The sequence below is a fragment of the Ursus americanus genome, chromosome 28 (genome assembly GCF_024610735.1).
Source record: "Ursus americanus isolate L20-20 chromosome 28, mUrsAme1.1.p, whole genome shotgun sequence".
NCBI lineage: Eukaryota > Metazoa > Chordata > Mammalia > Carnivora > Ursidae > Ursus > Ursus americanus.
In genome coordinates, this window is record NC_142154.1 from 26,903,855 (window position 1) to 26,925,456 (window position 21,602).

A 21,602-nucleotide genomic window follows, 5' to 3' on the forward strand; every position below is an offset into this window, starting at 1 on the left:
GGGTACCTGGGTGGCTGAGTTGGTTGAGTGGCCAACTCTTGGTTTCAGCTCAGGTCATGATCTCCGCCCCATGAATCCAGCTCCACGCTCTGCCAGGATTCTGCTTGTGCATTCTCTCTCTCCCTCTCCCCCTGGCCCTCCCCCAGGGTGCATGTGCACGTGCGCTCTCTCTCTCTCTCTCTCAAATAAATAAATCTTTCAAAAAAAACAAAGGGAAAAAGAAAAATTATAAGTATATATGAAAAGAGATAAAACAAATGTGCTAAACTGTTAACAGCTAGTAAAACTGAAAGGGTTTTGAGAATTACGTACACTATTCTTACAGATTTCCTTAAGTTTGAAATTATTTCAAAATTTAAAAAGTTAAATATGTATATTTATGGATCTATTTTAGAAGTGTCCCCACCACTTCCCTATATTCTTGAAATTCAACTCCGAAACATTCTTATGACTTTGGAGCAAGTACTCTACTTAGCTTGACTTCATATTTTCAAAATAAGTCAAGGTCAAACTTTTTGCCAAACCACAATAAAGATTTGGAAATACCGTGTATGTCTATTGGCAAATTGTGTTAACAAGAATTACTTAAGCTAATCGTTCCATGTTTTCCGTTAGATCTATAAAACATCTGAGTCCTAAACTGCCCCCACTAAAATTATTTCACTTATTTTTTTTAAAGATTTTATTTATTTATTTGAGAGAGAGAGAGAACACGAGTGGGGGTGGGGGGCAGAGGGAGAGAGAGAAGCCGACTCCCCACTGAGCAGGAAGTCAGATGTGGGGCTTGATCCCAGGACCCTGAGATCATGACCTGAGCTGAAGGCAGGTGCTCAACCAACTGGGCCACCTAGGCGCCAAATTATTTCGCTTATGCCAGACTCCTGTCCATAAAACTACCTTCTAATTACTGCATAGCTATTTTTCTGCCAGTCTGACTCTGATACGTGGAATTTTCCCAAATCCATGACTTTAACTTGTTTATGTCTATACCTTCTGAGGAAAAAAATCAACTGGAAGAAAGAATGAACACGGCCCCAAAGGATGGGGATTTGAACTTTTCTCACAGGGGAGAAGGACACACAGAATTTTTTTTTTTTAATGAAACAAGGAATATACAGAAAAAGAGCCTACAGGTATCTAGGAAGATTGCCAGCTATGTCTCAGGGAGAAAATCTCTGTGGTAGATGGGAATATATGCATCCATAAAACAACCTGTAGAAAAACTACAGAACATCAGCAAGGTTTCTAACCCAGTTTAACAATCTTGTTTGTCACTTAACCTAATTGTAAATTGGAAAACTTACAGAATCCACAATATAAATTGTTACTTGACTTGTAATTGGTCAACTTCCAAATACTATTGTCCCATAGCATAAAGACAAAAATATACTTTCTATCAATATTTCTCACAAGAGAGAAATGTGGTAAACTCATGATTTGTCACTAAGGAAAGCATCAAAAGCTTACCACTATGAGCAGTTCCCTGGCTCTTTAACCAACAATCTACTACTAGTTTAAAAGCAGGTTAGCCTGCAGTATAAAAAGATGCTTGCCTTTCAAAACTGGCTAAAGCTGTCAAATTGGATGATTGACCTTACACTATAATCACCTATACTCAGCACTGCCCCAATAGCTAGGGAGCAGAGGAAGTTTCCACAACACCACCCTTCCCCTTCCTGCCCCCCGGCTCCCCAGACTGTGAGCGGATACCAGCAGCCACGAAGCGACCAGAGAAATAGTTTTAATTTCTCCAGAAATTCTGGCTTCCAAATTCAGGTTTTAAACTCTGCAAGAGGGCATCCCAGCAGCGACATTCTCCTCCCTCCGCTAGTGATTCCCGGGGACGTGGCAGCCTGCTCCCCGCCAATGTGGAGAAGCTGGCGGCCTGGGAGAGTGCGGAGTAAACGCGGTGGGAGAGGGGGTGGGAAGCAGAAGCGCGGCTTCATACTTGAGGTCCCCCTGACCTCTGACTTCGCCCCCGCCCCCCAACGCTGGCGACCCGGAAGGAGTCCGGAGCAGGCCCCAGAACTCTGAGCTCGAGCTACAGACCGGGCTGGGCCTGCAGGCCGGTCAGGTTTGTGGGAGACGATGACCTTCGCCAAGACTCTCACAGGGTCAGCACACTGAGGCTGGACCGTCACCGGGCTCGGCCCACCCCTCCGGGACTCACCGCCCGCCGGAGCTGCCCTGGAGCCGCAGCCCGGAACATGGTCTCTGCTCCCGTCCGCCTCGCAGCACCGTCAGCCTTCCACCATCCGGGAGGAGAACCTAGCAGGGCCGCCTTTGCGAGTCACTAAAACGCTCGCGAGACGCGCGAACGAGAGCGGAGTCGCCTCCGGCGAAGAGGGCGAGCTCACGGTTTCTGTCTGCCCATTGGGCAGTCGCGCAACCAATGGGGAGGGCGGAAAGTTAGGGAGCGGACTTGGAAGTAGGGCAAAGGTGAAGCTTTGCTCTGGGAGGCCGCGGGTGAAGTGCGGCGGGCGGCCGGACCCGCGGCCGGACCGAATGCCTGGCGGAGCTGGTGAATTGCAGGTGACGGTGGCCCAGAAGGCCAATCAGACCCACGTGTGCACCGTTGTTAAGTGAACTTTCTCCCTGAGCTGCTGACGTCAATCTCCTGGCTTCCCAGCCCTCTCACTCCAATTTTTCTTTTGCTCGCTCGTTCATGCACACATATCAACGCTACACCTGTAACGTGGTGAACACATTTTCCAGGTCAGGGGAATATAATAAAAGGATGCATGAGATGTTGACTTCACCAGACTCTGGAGGAAACATACAAGTAAACATATTCCTTTATGGAAAGAGGGATTCACCAAACTGTTGATATTTGAGCTAGGTTCTAGACCAAAAACCGTGTGGGCGAATACCCATAAGGGAAAGGTCCAAGGACAGGCACAGGACTGTGTGCTGCCTGCAGAAAGTGGCAAAATGGCTGGAACAATAGATTGGGCAAGGCCTTGAATGTGGGGAACTTGGGGCCCACCCTGGTCCTCTCCTCTTCCCACTCTACCTGTCACTGGGCACCCCACCCACATCCTGGCTTCAGAGCCTCTGGCTGTCAAATCTCTCCTGACCTTTGGATCCATGTATATACAGGCCTGCTTGGGCATGTCCTCAGGATGTCCTGCAACATCTCAAACCCACGTGTACACAATTGACAACATTCCCTTCCAGATTTAATTCTTCTGGATTCCCTTTTTTAGGGAAAGCTTTCCACCTCCACCCAACTTTTCAAGCCAGAAACCTAGGGACCATCCTTGCCTCCTTTCTCTCCTTCATTCCCTTATCCTACCAGTCACTAAGTTCTAGCAATTCCACTCCCGAACAGCTCCCAAATCCATCTAGGGCTTTCTTCTACCCCCACTCCATGTTTGGATTGCTCTAGTTGCCTTCTTACTGTTCTCCCAGCTTCTAGTCTTCACCCTTTAATCCATCTCCCACTGCAACCAAAGGGCACTTTCAAAAGGGTAGATTGGTGATGTTACTCCCCTGTTGAACACACTTCAGTGGCCCCCCATGGGCTTTTAAGATAAAATGCAAACCCCTTAACATGACATATAAGCCCTATGTGAGCTAATCCTTTCCTTTCTCTTGAGCCTTGTCTTCCCCCCACCCTCATCCCCCATGGCCATACAGAACTTCCTTCATATCCTCCAATGCCCTACCCACTCTGCCTTCCCACTCTTTTTTTCCTCATTCTCCCTTTACTGCTTCAACTGTTTAATATCTATTCATTCTTGAAATTTTGGCTTGCACATTCGTCCCCCCACTAACTCTGAATGAGCTACTTCTCCCATGTGCCCCTATTTTTACCTGTACTTTCTCTATATTGGCAATTGTCACATGGGTTGCAATGCCTTGGTTACCTCTCTGTCTCACCCACCCAACTGTAAGGCCTGTAAAGGCAGACAATATGTCCTATCTCTTTTTTTTTTTTATTGTGTCTTCAAACCTTGCACAGTGCCTGGCTCATAGTAGGCCTTCGGTCAGTATTTGTTGAATGAATCAACAAACCAATAAAGGACTTGCTACAAAAGTCTGAACTTTACCATGAAATTTTTAAGTAGGGGAGTGATATGTTCAGAAATGGTCTCAATTCCCAATTTATCAATCACCTACTTTTCCATCCTTGTCAAGTCTAACCTAATAAATCCCATTAGCTTTACCTTCGAAAGATGTCTGGAAGTCAATAACTTCTACCAACACCTCTTTATTCCTCCATGACAACCACCTTCCCTATCTTCTCTCACCTGGATAACTGCAGGAGCCTCCTAACTGTTCTTTCTGTGTATCCCCTGGCCTCCTGAAGTCTCTTCTCCAAACGGCAAACTGATTGTGTTCTCTGCTCAAAGCCCTCTTCTATTACTGTGCCCCAGACATAGGCCTTGCTGCTCTTGAACTCACCAAGTGGCTCCCATATCAGGGCTTTGAACTTTGCTTGTTCCCTCTGCCTGAAATGCGCTTTCCTGGAGATCCACATGGCTCTTTTCAACACCTCATTCAGATCTCAGCTCAAAAGCCCCATTTTCAGAAAGGCCAACCTTGACCACTTTGGCTAAAATAGCCCCCTTCCCTTTTGTTTGATTTTTCTGCTTGACATTTGTCACCACCGAACAGGATACACATTTTTTGTTCATTTGTTTATTGCTGATCAGTTTGAATGGGAATGTAGGTGCTCTGGAGCAAGGACTTTGAGTCAACAAACGTTCTAAGGGCCCGTGCTCAGCTTTTGCTCTTTGCTCTTTCCTCTTCCCCACCTCTACTCCACCTTTAACGTTCCACTCAGGGACATTTCTTCTATAGGGTCTTCCCTAATCTTCCAGAAGAAATGAATCCTTCCCTCTTCTTCATCCTCCTGGTTCTGTGAACAATGAGGTAAGGACTCAGCTTGAACATATGTTGCAACCACTTGACGATGTCCGTGCCCATGAGGAGACTGGAGCTGTTGGACGCCCCCCAGTGAATCCTCTGTGGAAGGGACAATTTAGTATTCCACTTACCACTGCATTTGCCTCCCAGTCCGGTCCCCCACTCGACTTATATCTGAGTCCTATGGAAATGGAAGGAAGAGGCAAGAGTACTTTAAGTAAAAACTGAAAGGGATATTTAACTAAAAACCATGTCAAAATGGGTACACAAGCTAACCTTCTTCCATGCCTCCCCACCCATGACAAAGCAAAACAAAAGCAGGGAGGACATTCCCCAGCCTCACCCCCATGGGACAGCTTTGTCACCTCCCAGGTCCCAGTGCATCAGCAGCATCTGTACCAGCAGAGGTGCAATACCCATGGAGTAGAGTAGCTCCTAGCAGAGCAGCCAGAGGAGAGAAGAAGGCAGAAAACTGCCGAAGTCTGTGATCATGGAGCAGACCTGCTCTGCGCCCACAGGAGACACCCCCAGGGACTTTGTGGGGGAGGGTGGGGAGTTTTATGTTTACATGGTGGTCAAGTACCACCAAAATGTGAACACGGAAACATTTATTTTAGAGGATTTTCTGTATACATACTTGCCTCCCTACTTGTTTTCAATCCTAAATTGCCCTCACCCTCAGCTAGCATCTCCTCCGGTCTCAGTGGCTTACCTAAGGATCTGAGCGCCTGACCACCACAAGTTCTCAGGGGCTCAGAGTTTCTGCACTTGTCCATTTATTGTCCAAATTGAGCAGGAGAGTACTGAGAAGCACCCAAGTAGATCACTCTTGGCCAGGATGATGACTCTCCTTCTTGCCTGCTGGTCCCTGCAAAGAAGGTGTCCCAAATGCTCAGGTAGCAGCTATAGCTTATAGTTCAATAGGACTCTTGCTGTGTCCTCTTGTGGAAGATTTCCCCTTTGGGGAAAAATACCTCTAATCCTGCAGAGACCAGAGTTGTGATATTTGGAAGCCCAAATTCTACAAGTCCCCAATGAGAGTGATAGTAGTAGGTCTCTCCTGCTTCTACCCCATAGTTCCTGGGTCCATGTATTCTTTTGACTGGGGACACAGCACCATATAAAGGTCTGTGATTCAAGATGCACGTGGCATCCTGGAAAATGACCCCCATCCTCATAAAGTATTCCCTCCAAGCTGGCACTTCAAGTGGGCCTTCAGGAGGTCATTCTGATGCCCCGTCTGGCCAGCAGCTTCTGGGTGGTCCGGACTATGGCTAGGCGAGTGACTCCTGTGATCATAGACTCATTCAGTGAGTTGGGTCCCTGATCTGACATGATGTTACATGAGATCTTGTGCTGGTGAATGAAATATTCAAAAAGCCCTCAGGTAGCGGTACTGGATAGGATCTTATGTGCAGGAAAGGTAAGCAGTACCCAGAATATATGTTAATTCCCGTCAGGATGAATCATGGCTCCTCCAGGATGGAAGGGGTTCAATGTAGTCAGCTTCCCACTACATGGCCAATTGGTCTCCTGGAGGACTGTTACCATATTGGGGACATATTAAGCAGCAACAGTAGCTAACAGTAGTTCTTGTAAGTGGGAGCCCATGCTATTAGGCTCATACTAGCCTCTATATCTGACACTGTGGCCACTTTATTCATGTATCCTTAGTGCCAGCACTGGGTGGCTGATGACAGAGACTGGCTAAGGTCACCTGGACAAGTGAATTTTGCCTTTCTTAGTTATTTAATGCCTCTTCTATGGTGGATGCTTTCTGGTGGGTGTTAACATGTGATACAAAAATCTTCATATTCTGGGGGCACCTGGCTTGCTCAGTCGGTAGAGCATGTGACTCCTGATCTTGGGGTTGTGAGTTTGAGCCCCATGTTGAGTGTGGAGACTGCTTAAACAAAGATCTCCATACCTTGTAGCAACTCCCATACAGGTATCCATCCTTGTGCCTCTATCCTAAGCTCCTTGTCCCTTCCCAAATTTCTTCTTCCAGGCCACTACCAGCCATACAGTCCTTTCACCATTGCCCCTGAATTCATATATATTCTAACCTTGGGGCACTTCTCTGTCCACAAAATGGATGCCCAGGTGCACCTCCTGAAGTTCTCCCCACTGAGATCTTCTTTCACTCCTGTTTCTCAAGGTGACCCCTAAGTGAGGCTGTATCATAGCTGCCATCCATTCTCAGTCACATACTGAGAAAACTCTCCACAAGCCAAATACAGGATTTTTCCTCCTCTTGCAGCTGGTTGTAAGGAAGCTTACATACAGGCGTCAGTGTGAGCTGTGGAGGTGCTGGTATAATGGTGGTGTGATGCCCTGGCGTCTGGGCTGTCTGCTCAAGCAAAACTTGCTTGAACCACCTGCTCTTACTTGTGTTCCATTGCAGACGCACCAATTCCATCAGAGGACAGATTGTTGCTGGCTGCCTGATATTATGTCTTGGTGGGTTTGATAGAGCCTGGCTCATGATGGGTAGTTCTGACATGTGGTCACTTGGTGTCCTATGATCAGTGGCACATGAGCAGTTTTTTTCAAAAGGCACATAAATCTCTTCTATAGATGGCATGGCCTTGCTCCAACACCCCAAGGTCGTGATTCCCAGTGGAACCTGCCATAACCTTTACACAGCATCTTTTTCTGCCACTGAAAACACTAATACCATCTAAACCATCTATAGAAGCATAAATGGACTGCTTGCACTACAGCCTGAAACTGCTCTATAACCTTTTTCTGCCCTGAGCTCCAATGAAAGCTGGTGGCCTTTTATGTCACCCAGTATATGGGCCAGAGCAAAATCCCCAGTGTGAAATATACTGTGTCCAGAACCCAAAGAGAACTACCAGGCATTATGCTTCCTCCTTCGTGGTAGGAGGTGCAGAAATTTGGATGGGATACATGGCATGCCCTTGACACTGGACCCCTAAACATCTTTATGATATGACAGGCCCCTGAACTTTACACAACTTATGGAGTACATGTGTCGCACCAAGGCCTCTCATGTGCTAGCCACATTTGCCCATCTGGCTGAATTAATATGACATCATCAATGTAATAGATTCAGTGTGATGTTCTGCAGGATGTCCAAACAGTCCTGATCTCTGCGGCCCGCATTGTGACAAGCCGAGAGTTCACATAGCTTTGGAGGAAGACCACAAATGTACGTATACTGTTGTATGTTCCATATGAATGCACACAGTTTCTGAGCCACTCTTCTCATAGGGATTAAAAAAGAACCCAAAAAATCTTTTAAGAAGAAGAAGAAGAAGAAGAAGAAGAAGAAGAAGAAGAAGAAGAAGAACCCATTCATCAAGTCAACGTCCATAGGAAATACACCTGGGGCTGTGTTAATGTCTTTAGCAAAGATAGGAAATCTGTTGTGGGGGCTGCATAGGGCTACTCCTTGGGCAAGTTTGTGGTTGTCTACTGTTATCCTCCAGGTTTTGTCGGATTTTCACAGGGACAATACTGGTGAATTAAATAGAAAATGATGGGGATCCTTTAGATCCTTGCTCTAGAAGGCCCTCTAGCTTTTATACAATTGCCTGTTAATTACTCCTCATCTTTATTCTCTTTTTAATTTTTTAAAAGATTTTATTTATTTATTTGATGGAGAGAGATTGAAAACAGCAGAGGGAGAGGGAGAAGCAGATTCCCCACTAAGCAGGGAGACTGATGCTGGGTTCGATCCCAGGACCCCAGCATCACGACCTGATCCAAAGGCAGACGCTTAATCAACTGAGCCACCCAGGTGCCCCTACTCCTCGTCTTTAAAATAATTTTTTCTGTTAAGGCCTCAGTGAAGCTTAGTAATCACCACCCAGTCCCATCGTGCTGTTTCCTTCCCCCCGTGTTTCTCAGATGCCTAGTATATTCCCTTCTGGAAGCAAACCATCCCAACCCACCCCCACTGAAAGTCTTCACACCTGGACCACCACTTTATGCTAAGAGTTATCTGTGTTCCAGGTCCCGGCAGTGCAGGGGTTCCTCAGTGCTAGGCTAGCAAAGAGGAAGAGGTTCCAAAACCCCATCTCTCCACCTGCTTTCTCGGACCACTCGCACACTCCTGCTCCCCTTGGAAGCAGGCTCTTGTCTTGGAACAAGCACGTGAGGACGGGCAGGAGGGTGCTCTTAGGGGCCACACCTGTGTAAGGTGAGACAGAAGCAGAATTGGGCAGACAGAGAAGTTGGGCTGATGTGCCGGCCTGAACAGTAATCCAACGGGATGTGAAGTCTTCTGTTACTGGATTAGATGGCAACGCATTGTGTTTATTATGCGATAACATGATAGCCGTGCTAAAGGAATACAATATATATTGACTAAACCCCCGACAAACATTCTCAATTCATAGAACAACCATCAGAAAAACTAGAAAATTTAAAACCTACTTGAGAAAATATCCCCTACGAGAGATATTTAAAACAGACTATCTCATTACGTCAGAATTTCTTCAAAACGGTAGAGAAAGCAAGTGAGCTGCCGCTGGAGTTACTGAGTCGTTCATTTGTCCGCCGAACAAGGAGGGCCGCTTACTGATGGCGAATTACTTAAATTGGGCGTGACTGCAGCAGCCGACAAAATGCGTGCAGAGAAAATGAACTTGTTTGCTTCTGTGAGCTTTGGGGGCAGAAGAGAACATGGGGAAGCGAGTCCATAATCAATTGCGAGCCAAAGCAGATTATTTCCAGTAGCTTTCCTTGGCTTTTGATGAGTTAAGGAGTCGATGCCAAATCTGAAATGACGCTGGGATGAGCCTCTGTGAATAGTCTGAATGAACAGGATGTTTTCAAAGGAGTTGAGGAAACACTAATTCGATGTAACCTTTAGTGGACTCTGCAAAGATGTTTTACAACCGGTGGTGGTGAAAATACGTGTGGAGCAGAGAGAGGCTCCGTTAGACAAATGAAAAAGCCTGTGGAGACGTCAGGCGTGCAGAGCCCGTAGGGGCCACTGTGTTGTGCACCAGCAGCCGCTTCACCGAAAACATTTTGCATCTACAGCGTGTCATTCGCTCACCGTGTCAGCAGTGAGCATCGTTTGTTCAAGTGGAATATTGTCAGTTCACGATTCTTTGTGTGTCAGAAACGGGAGCTGAATACTCTGACCTGTCCTATCACACAGCAGTTTGATGGCTTAGCAGCGGTGAGGTCTAACGGCCACGCTTCGGCCCAAGACCAGATTGAAACTGTACTCAAATGTTTATAACAGCTTCATTTATCACAGCCCCAAACCGGAAATAATCTAACATGTATTCACTGGCAAATTCACGGAACGAACGGTGACCTGGTGTATTCGTTTGTGCTGGGGACTGAATTATATCCCCCAGAACTCATGTTGAAGACTTACCCCGCAATGTGATATTTGAAGATGGGGCCTTTGGTAATTAGGTGTAGAGGAAGCGATGAGGCCGGAGCCCTCATAATGGGATTAATGTGCCCTCCGCCATGTGGTGACCCAGAGAGAAGCTGGCCGTCTGCAAGCCTGGAAGGAAGTCCTCACGAGAACCCGGCTGTGCTGATGCCCTGATCTCAGACTTCTAGAACTGTAAGAAAACATATCTCTCTTGTTTAAGTCGCGCAGTCTGTGGTATTTTGTGAGGGCTTCCCAAAATGACTAAGTACGGTCTATTGCATTCACTGCGAAGCAGTAAAAAAGGTACGCGGTACTGACCCATGCAACGACGTGCGTGGATCAATCTCAAAAGCACTATACTAAGTGAAATAAGCCAGACACAGAAGACATAGGATTCTACTTATATGACAGCAAAACTACGGGAACAGAAAACAGGTACGTGGTTTCTAGGAGCTAGCCCTGGCAAATAGGCATGAGGAAACATTCTAGGGAGAGTAAAAGGTTCTAGATCATGATTGTAGTATACACAATGACTGTATACATTTACCAAAACTAAAAAAATAACTGCATTTAAAATTGGTGAATTTTACTATGTGTAGGTTTCACCTCAATAACGTTGATTAAAACACATGCACAAACATGCACAGCAGGTCACCAGCTTGAAATCTCTGCTTGGATAATCTACAATCTGGACGTTGGTAGAAACATAACTGAAAACTTTCATTTCAAAATCTGACCCATGTCCTCCGTCCAATCCATCAGCAAATCCTAGTGACTTTAGCTTTCTGCTTCCACTCTGGTCCAAGCCACGTTCTCCCTCACTGGGACCACGGCAGCGGCCTCCCCGCTGGTGTTTGAGCCTCTGCTCTTGCCTTCACAGGCTCTCCTCCTCAGAACTAACAGAGACACTCTTAAAATAGAAACCGCGTTATACCCTCTCTGTTCAAAACCCTCCCTCATCACACTGAGGGGGAAAAAATCCAAAGATCTTACTGTGGCTTCAAATCTTTCTCGATCTTGCCCCTGCTTGGCTCTCGGATTTATCTCTTCTCTTCCACTTCAGGTACTCTTTCTACTCTGCCTCCAACACACAGCACACTCCTGCCTCGAGGTCTTTGTACTTGCTGTTCCTCTGTCTGGAATGATTTTCTTCCAGAGCTTCTCTATAGTTTGCTCCCACTCTTCATTCAGGTCTCAGCTTAAATACTAGCTCCTGGAAGAGGCTTTCTTCAACCACCGCTACGTAGCCCCTTCTCCATTTTCTCCTTCTCCTAACTACGCTTTCTTTTTCAGGGCAAGGCCTCGGTTTAATTCATTGCTGGAACCCTTGTCCCCAGAACAATATCTGGCCCATGCAAATACTCCATGCATACTTCATGGATGAAAAATGAATAGACAGATGAATGAATGAGCTTTTTGCTATGAAGCCTTCTTAGACATCCCAGCCCGAGCTTACCTCTCCCTTTTCCTCATCCCTCTGGCTTTGGTTGTCTTTGTGTCTTTGTTTGTTTTTTAACAACAGTTTTACTGAGATATAATTCATGTGCCATATAATTTACACATTTAATTTTTACAGATAAATTATTTTGGTAAATTCAGAGTTGTGCAAACATCACCACAGTCAGTTTTAAAATATTTTGATCACTTCAAAAAGAAAGCTCAAACTCTGGCTGTCACACCCCTAGCACCCTATTCCCCAAACTCTAGAAGACCACTCATTTACTTTCTGTCTGTGGATTTGCTTATTATGAAGATTTTTTTATAAATGGAGTCATATCATTTGTGCTCTTTTGTGACTGGCTTCTTTCACTTAGCATAATCTTTTCAGGTTCGTCCACATTGTAGCATGCATCCATATTTTATTCTTTGTAATGACTGAATAATATTCTATTATATGGGTACACTGCATTTTATTTATCTATTCGTCGGTGGGTGGACATTTGGGGTTTTTTCCACTTTGGGGCTCTTCTGAATAATGCTGCTATAAACATTTGTGCACAAGTTTTTGTCTGGATATGGTTTCATTTCTCTAGGGTTAGAATTGGCAACTTTATGTCTAACCATTTAAGAAACTGCCAAACTCTCTTCCAATGTGGCTATACCATGTTACACTTCCACCAGCAGACTGTGAGTGCTCTGATGCCCACATCTCTTGAATTGTATTCGTTGATCTATATGTGGTTTTTCTGTCTTGCCACAATACAAACATTTCACTGTATTTCTGGGACCAGTTTGAACCCTAGGTGGTTACTGACCTCGCTATTGGTTAATGTTTAATATATGTGACACTCACTACCTCAACTGAACTGTAAACTTTTTTAGGACACAGTCTATGTCTTGTACATACTCCCCTTCATCCCATGGTGAAGTACCAGGTGTTCAGCAGGTGTTCAATAACTATTTCTTAATTGTCTGAAGGAATAACAACAGAAGTTAGCAACAACTGTGAAAGGAGGAAGGAAGGGGAAAGGAATTGAGGGCCACAGGGAAAGTTAGAACCTAACCATTTGCATTTTAAATGCTGTAATGAAAGTTCAAGCATCAAAAATCTCATTATTCTGCTTCTCCTTGAAAAAGTAACCAATAGTGAGGTTTTCCACATGCAAAAGAATGAAGCTGAACCCCTTCTTAAACCATACACAAGAATTAACTCAAGATAAACCATAGACCAAAACACAGGAGCCAAAACTATGAAATTCTTAGAATAAAACATGAATAAATCATCTTGACCTTCGGTTAGGTAAAACCTTCTTAGATATGACACCAAAAGCATGAGCAACAGAAGAAAACATTGATAAATTAGCCTTTATCGATATTTGAGACTTTTGTACTTCAAGGGACACCATCAAGAAAGTGAAGACATCCCACAGAATGGGAGAAAATATTGGCACATTATATATCTGATAAGGTACTGTATCCAGAATATATAAAGAACTCTTCCAACCCAATAATGAAAAAGAACACAATTTTTTTAAATGGGCAGAGAATTTGAACAGACTTCTTCCCAAAGAATATATACAAATGTCTTCATGTGCCAATAAGCACCTGAAAAGACACTTAACAGCATTAGTCATCAGGGAGACGTAAATCAAAACCGCAATGAGATAGCACTTTACACGCACTGGAATGGCTATTCTCAAAAAGACAGATAATCACAAGTGTTGAGGAGGATGTGGAGAAAGTGGAACCCTATTCAGCTGGTTGGGTGAACAATCGGCAGCTCCTCAAAATGTTAGACATATAGTTACCATATGACCCACAATTCTGTTCCTAGATGTGTGCCCAAGAGAAATGAAAATGTGCGCTTGCACAAAACTTGCACCTGAATGTTCATAGCAGCATTATTCCTAATAGCCAAAAAGTGAAAACAACACAAGTGTCCATCAACTGTCGAATGATTAATAAAATGTGATATGTTCACAAATAGACTATCGTTCAGCAATAAGGAAGGATGAAGGACTGACACATGCTACAACACGAATGACCTTTGGAAAGATCATGCTAAGTAAAAGAAGCCAGTCACAAAACATCACAGAGTATATGATTCTATTAATATGAAATGTCCAGAATAGGCAAATCTGTAGAGATAGAAAGAAGATGAGTGGTTGCCTATGGCTGAGGAGGGAATGAGTAATGGGGAGTGACTGCTAATGGGTGTGTACTTTTAGGGGGGCATAATGAAAATGTCCAAAACTGTGGCGATGGTCGCACAACTCTATGAATATACTAACCCCCATCATATTGCACACTTTAAGTATGTAAATTGTATAGGCTATAGATACACACACACATCACACATGAGGGTGAGGGATGTTATGACAAGTTCTCTCCTTTATTTTCTGTTTAACAAATCATTTGGAAAAGGCAGTAATTTAATCATTGATAATTACAAAGGTCTTGTCCACGTCTCACACACCAACCTAGACCCCCCAGTGTTTCAGGACTCCACGAGTGAGCACTGCTGCTTTACACCTTAATTTTATCTACTTAATACCCCTCAGTTCTCTCTGTTACCCATCTATATGGCTCAAGTTCACTGCTTCCCAGAGCAACCCCAGAATTTCTGTATAGGAGTATTTTAGGGGCAGCAGTCTGCTTGGAAGAAAAAGAGGTCCAAGGATTTGTCTTGAAGCTGTGGTTGCACAGCAGACCCACTTTTTCACTTAATGTTTGGAGGCTGAGGGAGATTGGATCCCAGAGTACCACTTCTGGGTGGTCCCCTCCTCTGTGCCAATAAGGGCCACATAGAAATGGGCCTATATTCATATTTTCAAGGCTCATCCATGTTCTCAACAAGCAATTGTCTTGCTATGACATTCACTGACTTTCTAAATATAGCACATGAAAATGGCCCTACATTTTAGCCGTGTCTGCCAACAGGACTTCTTTCTTTGTGCTAAAAATACCTACAGATGATTTTAACTGTGCCACTTTCAAATTCTCCTTTCAACTCATCTGTTCCTTCCAACGTGTTGTCATTTCTCTATTTGGAAATCATGACCATGAAACCTCGAACATTTATGAGTTATGCAAACAGCTTCTCTTGGCATATTTTTAATAGTCCCTGCTCTTATTATTACCAGATGCCAAAATCCCAAATGATAACAAAGTGACAGACTCTAAGGGTAAGTTATTCGGGTAAGAGAAATGTTATAATTTTGTTCTCTGAGAGATAGCAGGTGTCTGACCTGGGTTTGTATCCAGGCTGTCTCAGACAGCTTCCTTGATTTCGCCTACCTCTGTATCTTCAGCGGTCAGAAAGTGTTGTTAACGCCTTCCCCATAAGGTTTTGGTGAGAAATGGGTGGGATTTCATGTCGTACTAATTAACCACTGCTGTGTAACAAATTACCCTCCACATCTAGCATCTTGAAACAACACTTACTGTCTTACAGTTTCTGAGGCTTAGGGAATCCTAGAATGGCTCAGCTGGGTGGTTCTGGCTCCAACTTCCTCACAAGGTTACATTCAAGCTATTGACCAGGGCTTCAGTCTCTGAAGACTTCTATGGGACTGGGGGGTCACTTCCAATACCACCTGTGTAGCTGTTGACAGGAGGCTTCAGGTCCTTACCATAGGGACCTCTCTCTGTGGCGTTTCCCAAAGGCAGAGATCAGAGAGAGAGATAAAGACAGACATACCGGGGCACCTGGGTGGCTCAGTCAGTTAAGCATCTGCCTTCAGCTCGGGTCATGATCTCGGGGTCCTGGGATTGAGCCCCATGTGGGCCCCCTGCTCAGCATGGAGTCTGCTCCTCCTTCTCCCTCTGACTGCCACTCTGCCTGCCTGTGCTCTCTCTCTCTCTCAAGTAAATAAATAAAATCTAAAAAAAAAAAAAAAGACAGACATAACAAGATGTAAGCTGCAGTCCTTAGTAACCTAAGCTTGATAGTGACGTATCATCATGACTGGCATATCCCCCGTTCACACTCACCGACCCTGATAGAGTGTGAGAGAGGACTACACCAGGGTGAAAATAACAGGAGGCAGGGATCATTGGAGGCCAACTTGGAAGCTGGCTACCACCTAAGCAGGGACACCTGGACCCCACTACTTCAACAACCATTTATTAAGCAGTTATATGCAGTCTCTATTCTGAGCCCAGAGGTACAAAATAGACATAGTCCTCACCATCAAGAGCTTCCATTCTAGAAGCTCATAATAAGTGCTTAAGAAATAGGTTTTCTCCTAATGAGAAAGAAACAAAAACACTTTATAAAAAGAGACTTTGCCTATCAGAAGTACAGCCACAGTCCAACTAATTCCCACTTGGGAAAGTTGGGAAACCCTCCCCATATGTGACAATTACAAGATGGAAGGCTCTGCAGTTTTCAGTTTAGAAGCTGCGAATTTATAATAAGAATCCTAGCTGAGGAGTCCCTGGGTGGCTCAGTAGGTTGGGGTCCGACTCTTGATTTCAGCTCAGGTCATGATCTCAGGGTTGTGAGATCGAGCCCTGTGTTGGGCTCCACACTCAGTGCGGAGCCTGCTTGGGATTCTCTCTCCCTTGCCTCTGTCCCTCCCCCTGATTTCACACTCTCCCTCTCAATAAATAAAATTCTTTTTTTAAAAAAAAAAAAGACTCCTGAAGTAAAGATATCCCTTATAATCATCTGTGAGAAAAAGGTGTAATGAGCAAATTGATTTTATCTACCATCGTGAAAAAGTGGTTATTTTCCAAAACTATTCTTTCAGACACTGGCTGCATCTCTAGGCACACGACTGAACAAGGTTCTAAAGCTATGATGTCCTTAGCTCCGTGTGAAAGCAGCTAAGGTGGGACCTCTGCTTGGCCATGACTCCTCTACAGTCAATTTTGTTGATGTTTAATGTAGTGCACATATAGACATGTATAGATTACATAAGAAGGTAACTTTGAGTTTAACGTCTTCTAGAGTGCATTCTGACTGCTCCTAGTTTGCTCCAATTAGTGAGTTTTTACTCTCCTGATACTTTACTTGTGCTAAAACATTCAAAATCCAGGCTCTTAGAGGAGACATGTATGATTCATGGGATTAATGGCAAAAGAATTTGCCTACATTATCAAATTAGCCTTGCATTTTGCTAGCCTTCATTAGGCTGAAGTGAAGCTTGAGCTTTATACATAAATATCAAAGTCTTATTCTGAGCTTAATAAAACATGCATTTCTTTCCAATATACCCATAGATAGACATGACTCCTAAAACGTTTGTTGGTGCCAAGAGCCTGCAGGTGCCCAGGAGATGCCATCCCTCCCTGTGATGCCCTCAGACGGACTTTCAGGTCCCCTGAAGACTCTGTGTTTCAGAAGCTCTTTGCTGAGCTTGCTGTCCTCCACCAGTCCTATGGAAGATGTAGGCGAGGAGACTGATACCACCTCCGACCTCAGAGATTTAATGAAAGACACTTGTCCCATAGTCGCCTCCTCCATGAGAAAGGGTAGGGATTATGTCTATGTTTTTCATAGATGTATTCAGAGCCTTGGGGCCAAGCAGAGAGGCCAGAACTTCCACAGTGCCCACATTGCTGCCTCCCTGCTTTGCTGCTAGTGACCCTTTTCATTTCTAAGACTCTACCCTAGTTGTTACCAATATTCAGCCCAAGATGAAGTTTTTAGCAGTTTTTGGCCAAATGAGAAAAATAAAAATGATGCAATGAGTTTTTCACAAAACTCAATGGAAAGGGCTATTTATTCTGAAACTAATCTTTTCTTTTTTCCATGTTAATATGTTTCCTCTTATATGAAGTGATGTTAGTAGATAGTAAATTTTAAAAAAATGTCTCACTCAGCAACACAGAATAATGGCAGTCCCACGTGATGTCCCTATTGTTTTTTCTTAGATCTTGAGCTCCAAAAGTCCGAGAACCATTGTCATACAAGACCTGTTCAATCCCACCTCATTCTTGAGGCCTTCCTGATCATTCAGGGCTTATTTTTCCTTTCTTTAAAAAAAGAAAGTTTGGGGACACCTGGGTGGCTCAGTTGGTTAAGCAACTACCTTCAGCTCGGGTCATGATCCCAGGGTCCTCGGATCGAGCCCTGAGTCAGGCTCCCTGCTCAGCGGGGAGCCTGCTTCTCCCTCTCCCTCTGCTGCTCCCCCTGCTTGTGCTCTCCTGCTCTCTCTCTCTCTGTCAAATAAACAAATAAAATCTTAAAAAAAAAAAGAAAGTTTGGGTATTTTCCTTCTAAAGTCATAAGTATACAGTGTAGAACAATTGGTAAATTTAAAAACTCACAAAGAAGAAATTAGACATCCTCTATAATCCCACTTCTTAGAGAAAATAAACAGTCTGAAAGATGACTTCTATTTGCTGCTTTTATCATTTAACTCTTTTACAAAAATGGAATTATTTTGTATAAGCTGTGTGGTAACTTCCTGATACCTTATCTTCCCCCTTCTCCTTCTCCACAATTACGTGCTGACTTGGCACAAAATGTGCATGAATGAGCATGTAATCCTCACAACAACCCAATGCGGTGCGTACCGTTATTATTCCATCTTTGTAACTGAGGCTCAGAGAGGGTACAGTACAGACCCATTTCACAGAGCCGCTAACCGCTGGAGCCTGGATCCTGACCAGGGTGCCTGGCACTGGAGCTCAAACTGTAAAAAAGTGTGAACCAGTTCACTTCCATTATGTGGATTTACCGCAACCTATTTAACCAACCTTTTACTTATGTTCATTTTTATCCTCCTCCTCCTTTTTTTTTTTATTTTTTAGTCTTTAAGTTTCAGCCTACAACCTCAAGATTAAATCTTTATGTACGTTACCCGTAAGTATTTCCATGAATAGTTTCTAGCAGAAGGTAAGCTGGGTCAAAGAGACTGCAGAGTTTTAAGTCTTCAACAAGTTTTGGAAAACTGCATTTCAGACTGTTGTGCCTTTTCAGAATGGTGCACCCCTCGACACTCCCTCCCACAGGCTATGATAGGGCCAGTTTTCTCACACTTTGCCAACACTGGGAATTTTGGGTTTTTTGTTTTTTAGATCTTTGCCAATGTGAGAGGCCAAAAATGACCATTCATGATGATTTAATTTGCTTTTCTTTCATTACTAATGTGGTGGGTACATTGTAAGGTTTACCCTCAATGATCGAAACCCTGTATAATCCCCTCCCCTTGAACGCCTATGATTTATTTCTAACAAGTATAGCAAAATGAATTGATTTTGCCGCTGTAATTAAAGTTCTAATCAATTGATTTGGGGCTCATGAAAAGTAGGTAGGCCTTACTTAATTAGGTGAACCCTTTAAAAGGGCCCCCTCAAGGGGCACCTGGGTGGTTCAGTCGGTTAAGCATCTGACTTCAGCTCAGGTCATGATCTCGGGGTCCTAGGATCAAGCCCTGAGTCAGGCTCCTTGCTCAGCAGGGAGTCTGCTTCTCCCTCTCCCTCTCCCTTTCTACCTGCTTGTGCTCTCTCTCCCTCTCAAACAAATAAAAACCTTAAAAAAAAAAAAGGCCCCATCAAGTTGGACACTCAACTCAATAGAATCTTTCTCTCTGTCTCGCTCGCTCTCTCTCCCTTGCTGGTGCTTCTGACTTTGAAGAAGCAAGTTGTCATGATATAATGCTGCAAGTAAATGAATTCTACCACCAATCAGGGAGCTTGGAAGCTTATCTTTCCCTAGTCAAGCCTCATATGAGACTGCAATCTGGCCAACACCTTCATTTCAGCTTTGTAGGACCCTGAGCAGAGAGCCCAGTTAAGCCAGGACCAGAATTCTGAGTTACAGAAACTCGGAGACAATAAATGGATGTTATTTTAAGCTACTGAGTTTGTGGTGAGACGATAATTTTTTTATGTGTCATTGATCATGATTTTTTTCTTCTTTCCAGCCCATTTTTTCTGTTAGCATTCATCATTTTCTTATTTAAGTCATTAATACATTAAACCTTTTTTTGTAAGGCTATCAACCCATTTGTCTGTCATAAATCATAAACAGCCATTGCATTTTTTTTTTTTTTGGTTAGAGAAGTAAGCCTACATTTCCTTGTTTCCCAAATAAAGTTAGCTGAATTGGTTGCTTTTGGTGATTAGTCTAAGACACCAAATCCCATATCCTCATTGGACTCCTCCAACTCTTCCTTTGCTTCAACTTTGGCTGGGGCTATGTCTGGCCACAGGGGCAGCAGCCACAGATGCAGATGGATTAGCCAAGAAGACCACGATCTTTTCAGCAGTGGGAAGGTGTCATCGGTCTCCACAGACAAAGCCAGGACCCCCTTGTATCCATTAATGGTAGAGTGGGGCACTGATGCAACGGGGTAACCCATCTGCAGACAGATGCTAGCAACGTCGCAGACACTCTCTGGGAAGCGAGAATGCAGTTTCCTCTGTGATGTCAAGCACTTCAGGGGTGTAGTGCTGCCATTGTCAAACACCCACTGGGGGATCAGCCCAAAGCCCCGAGGAGGAGGGGGAGACATTCGGCAGGTTCCGCTGTGTGGCTTTGCTGGCTTCCACTCTGTCTCTGGTCTTAGTCAGCTGCACATCACTCAGGATTTCAATGGTGCCTCTGGAGATTTTAGTGGCGATGCCTAAAGCTTGGAAGAAGGAGGTCTTCTTGGAACCCAGACCAATGTCCTGGGCAGGCACTGTGACTTCATATGGGGCTGTGGCACCAGCACCGGCGGCAGCTGGCACCTTATTGGCCAGCAGCATGTCCCTGATCTCAGTGAGGTCCTCCTTGGTGACACAAAACCCAGACTCCCCCAGATATGAGGCAACAGTTCCTCCAGAGCTGGGTTGTTCTCCAGATGCCCTCGGATGGCCTCGTGCATCACGGTGTTCTTGCCTATCCACACCACAGCCGTCCCACCGACGGACAGACAGGCGGATCGGCTGCATCTGTGTGGAATCCATGCTATCCGCTCCTCCAGTGAAGCATTTCAAATTATCATCCAAAAGTTGGATGATCTTAAGGAAGCAGCTGGACTTCCAGGTCACCCTGTCTTCCCTGGGCATCATGGCGGTGCGTCGGGGATTGCCACGCAGGGTTTAAAGATGATGTCACCCTCACAAGGACGGCTGGAAAGAGCAACTCATTGCACTTTTATGTGGTCAAATTCATTGGTCTTTCCTGTTTGGGGTCTCCTTCCTTGTGCCACTTGGAAGGCCCATCGTCCTCCCAAGATTACAGGAAGAGTCACATATATTTTTGTCTAGTACCTTTGTGGTTTTTGTCATTACATTAAAATCTTCAATCCATCTGAAGAAGGTTTTGGTAAATGGTGTGGTGCAGAGACGTCTGACTTCAATTTTTTCAAATGTACCAATAATATATACTGAATAATTGTTCGCTTTTCCATTGAATTCCTATCAAACCAAAAGTCTGATTTTGGCCTTTTCAATGTTATATTAAATCTGCCAAGTTCTGCTTTAGTATCAAACTGTTTTCATTCTTAGAACTTTATACCACATCTGAATATCTAATAGGGAAAAACACCCTTCATTTCTCTTCTTTTATAAACTGTCCTCACTAATCCTCACACATTTCTTTTTTCATTTTATCTTTAGAATTATTATGTCAAATTCCATTGGCAATTTAATTATATTTGTGGTATACCAAATTGCATGTATAGATTTATACATTTATAGATAAATTGGAAGAATATTGACATCATATATATAATTCTATACTGGAACATATTTTGGTACTCTATGTGTTTTTTTTTTTACATGGCCATAGTCAAGAAACTTTTCTTCATATAGACTTTTTACAATTCTTGTTCACTTAATGATAGGGCTTTAAATATTTTCATTTAAAATATATTAATTATAGTATATTTTTTATTTTTTTAAAGATTTTATTTGTTTATTTGACAGAGAGAGACAGCCAGCGAGAGAGGGAACACAAGCAGGGGGAGTGGGGGAGGAAGAA

At 44.1% G+C, this 21,602-nt stretch overlaps 1 protein-coding gene and 1 pseudogene across 2 annotated transcripts in view; both read right to left on the reverse strand.

Annotated features, from left to right (window-relative positions):
• The window catches only part of ETFA (electron transfer flavoprotein subunit alpha), a 76,551-nt gene extending 74,220 nt beyond the window's left edge, over positions 1 to 2,331 (reverse strand). Inside the window, exon 1 of one of the 2 annotated variants that reach the window (XM_045795112.2) lies at positions 2,171 to 2,328. In XM_045795112.2, the coding sequence (XP_045651068.1) occupies positions 2,171 to 2,209 (39 nt within the window). In that variant the 5' untranslated portion in view covers positions 2,210 to 2,328. Of the gene's footprint in view, positions 1 to 2,170 lie in introns of both variants that reach the window. The other variant, XM_045795113.2, reaches the window with a different exon arrangement.
• Positions 2,332 to 19,755: 17,424 nt separating this feature from the next.
• Positions 19,756 to 20,719, reverse strand: LOC123790727 (putative ribosomal protein uL10-like pseudogene; annotated as a pseudogene).
• Positions 20,720 to 21,602: the final 883 nt, after the last annotated feature.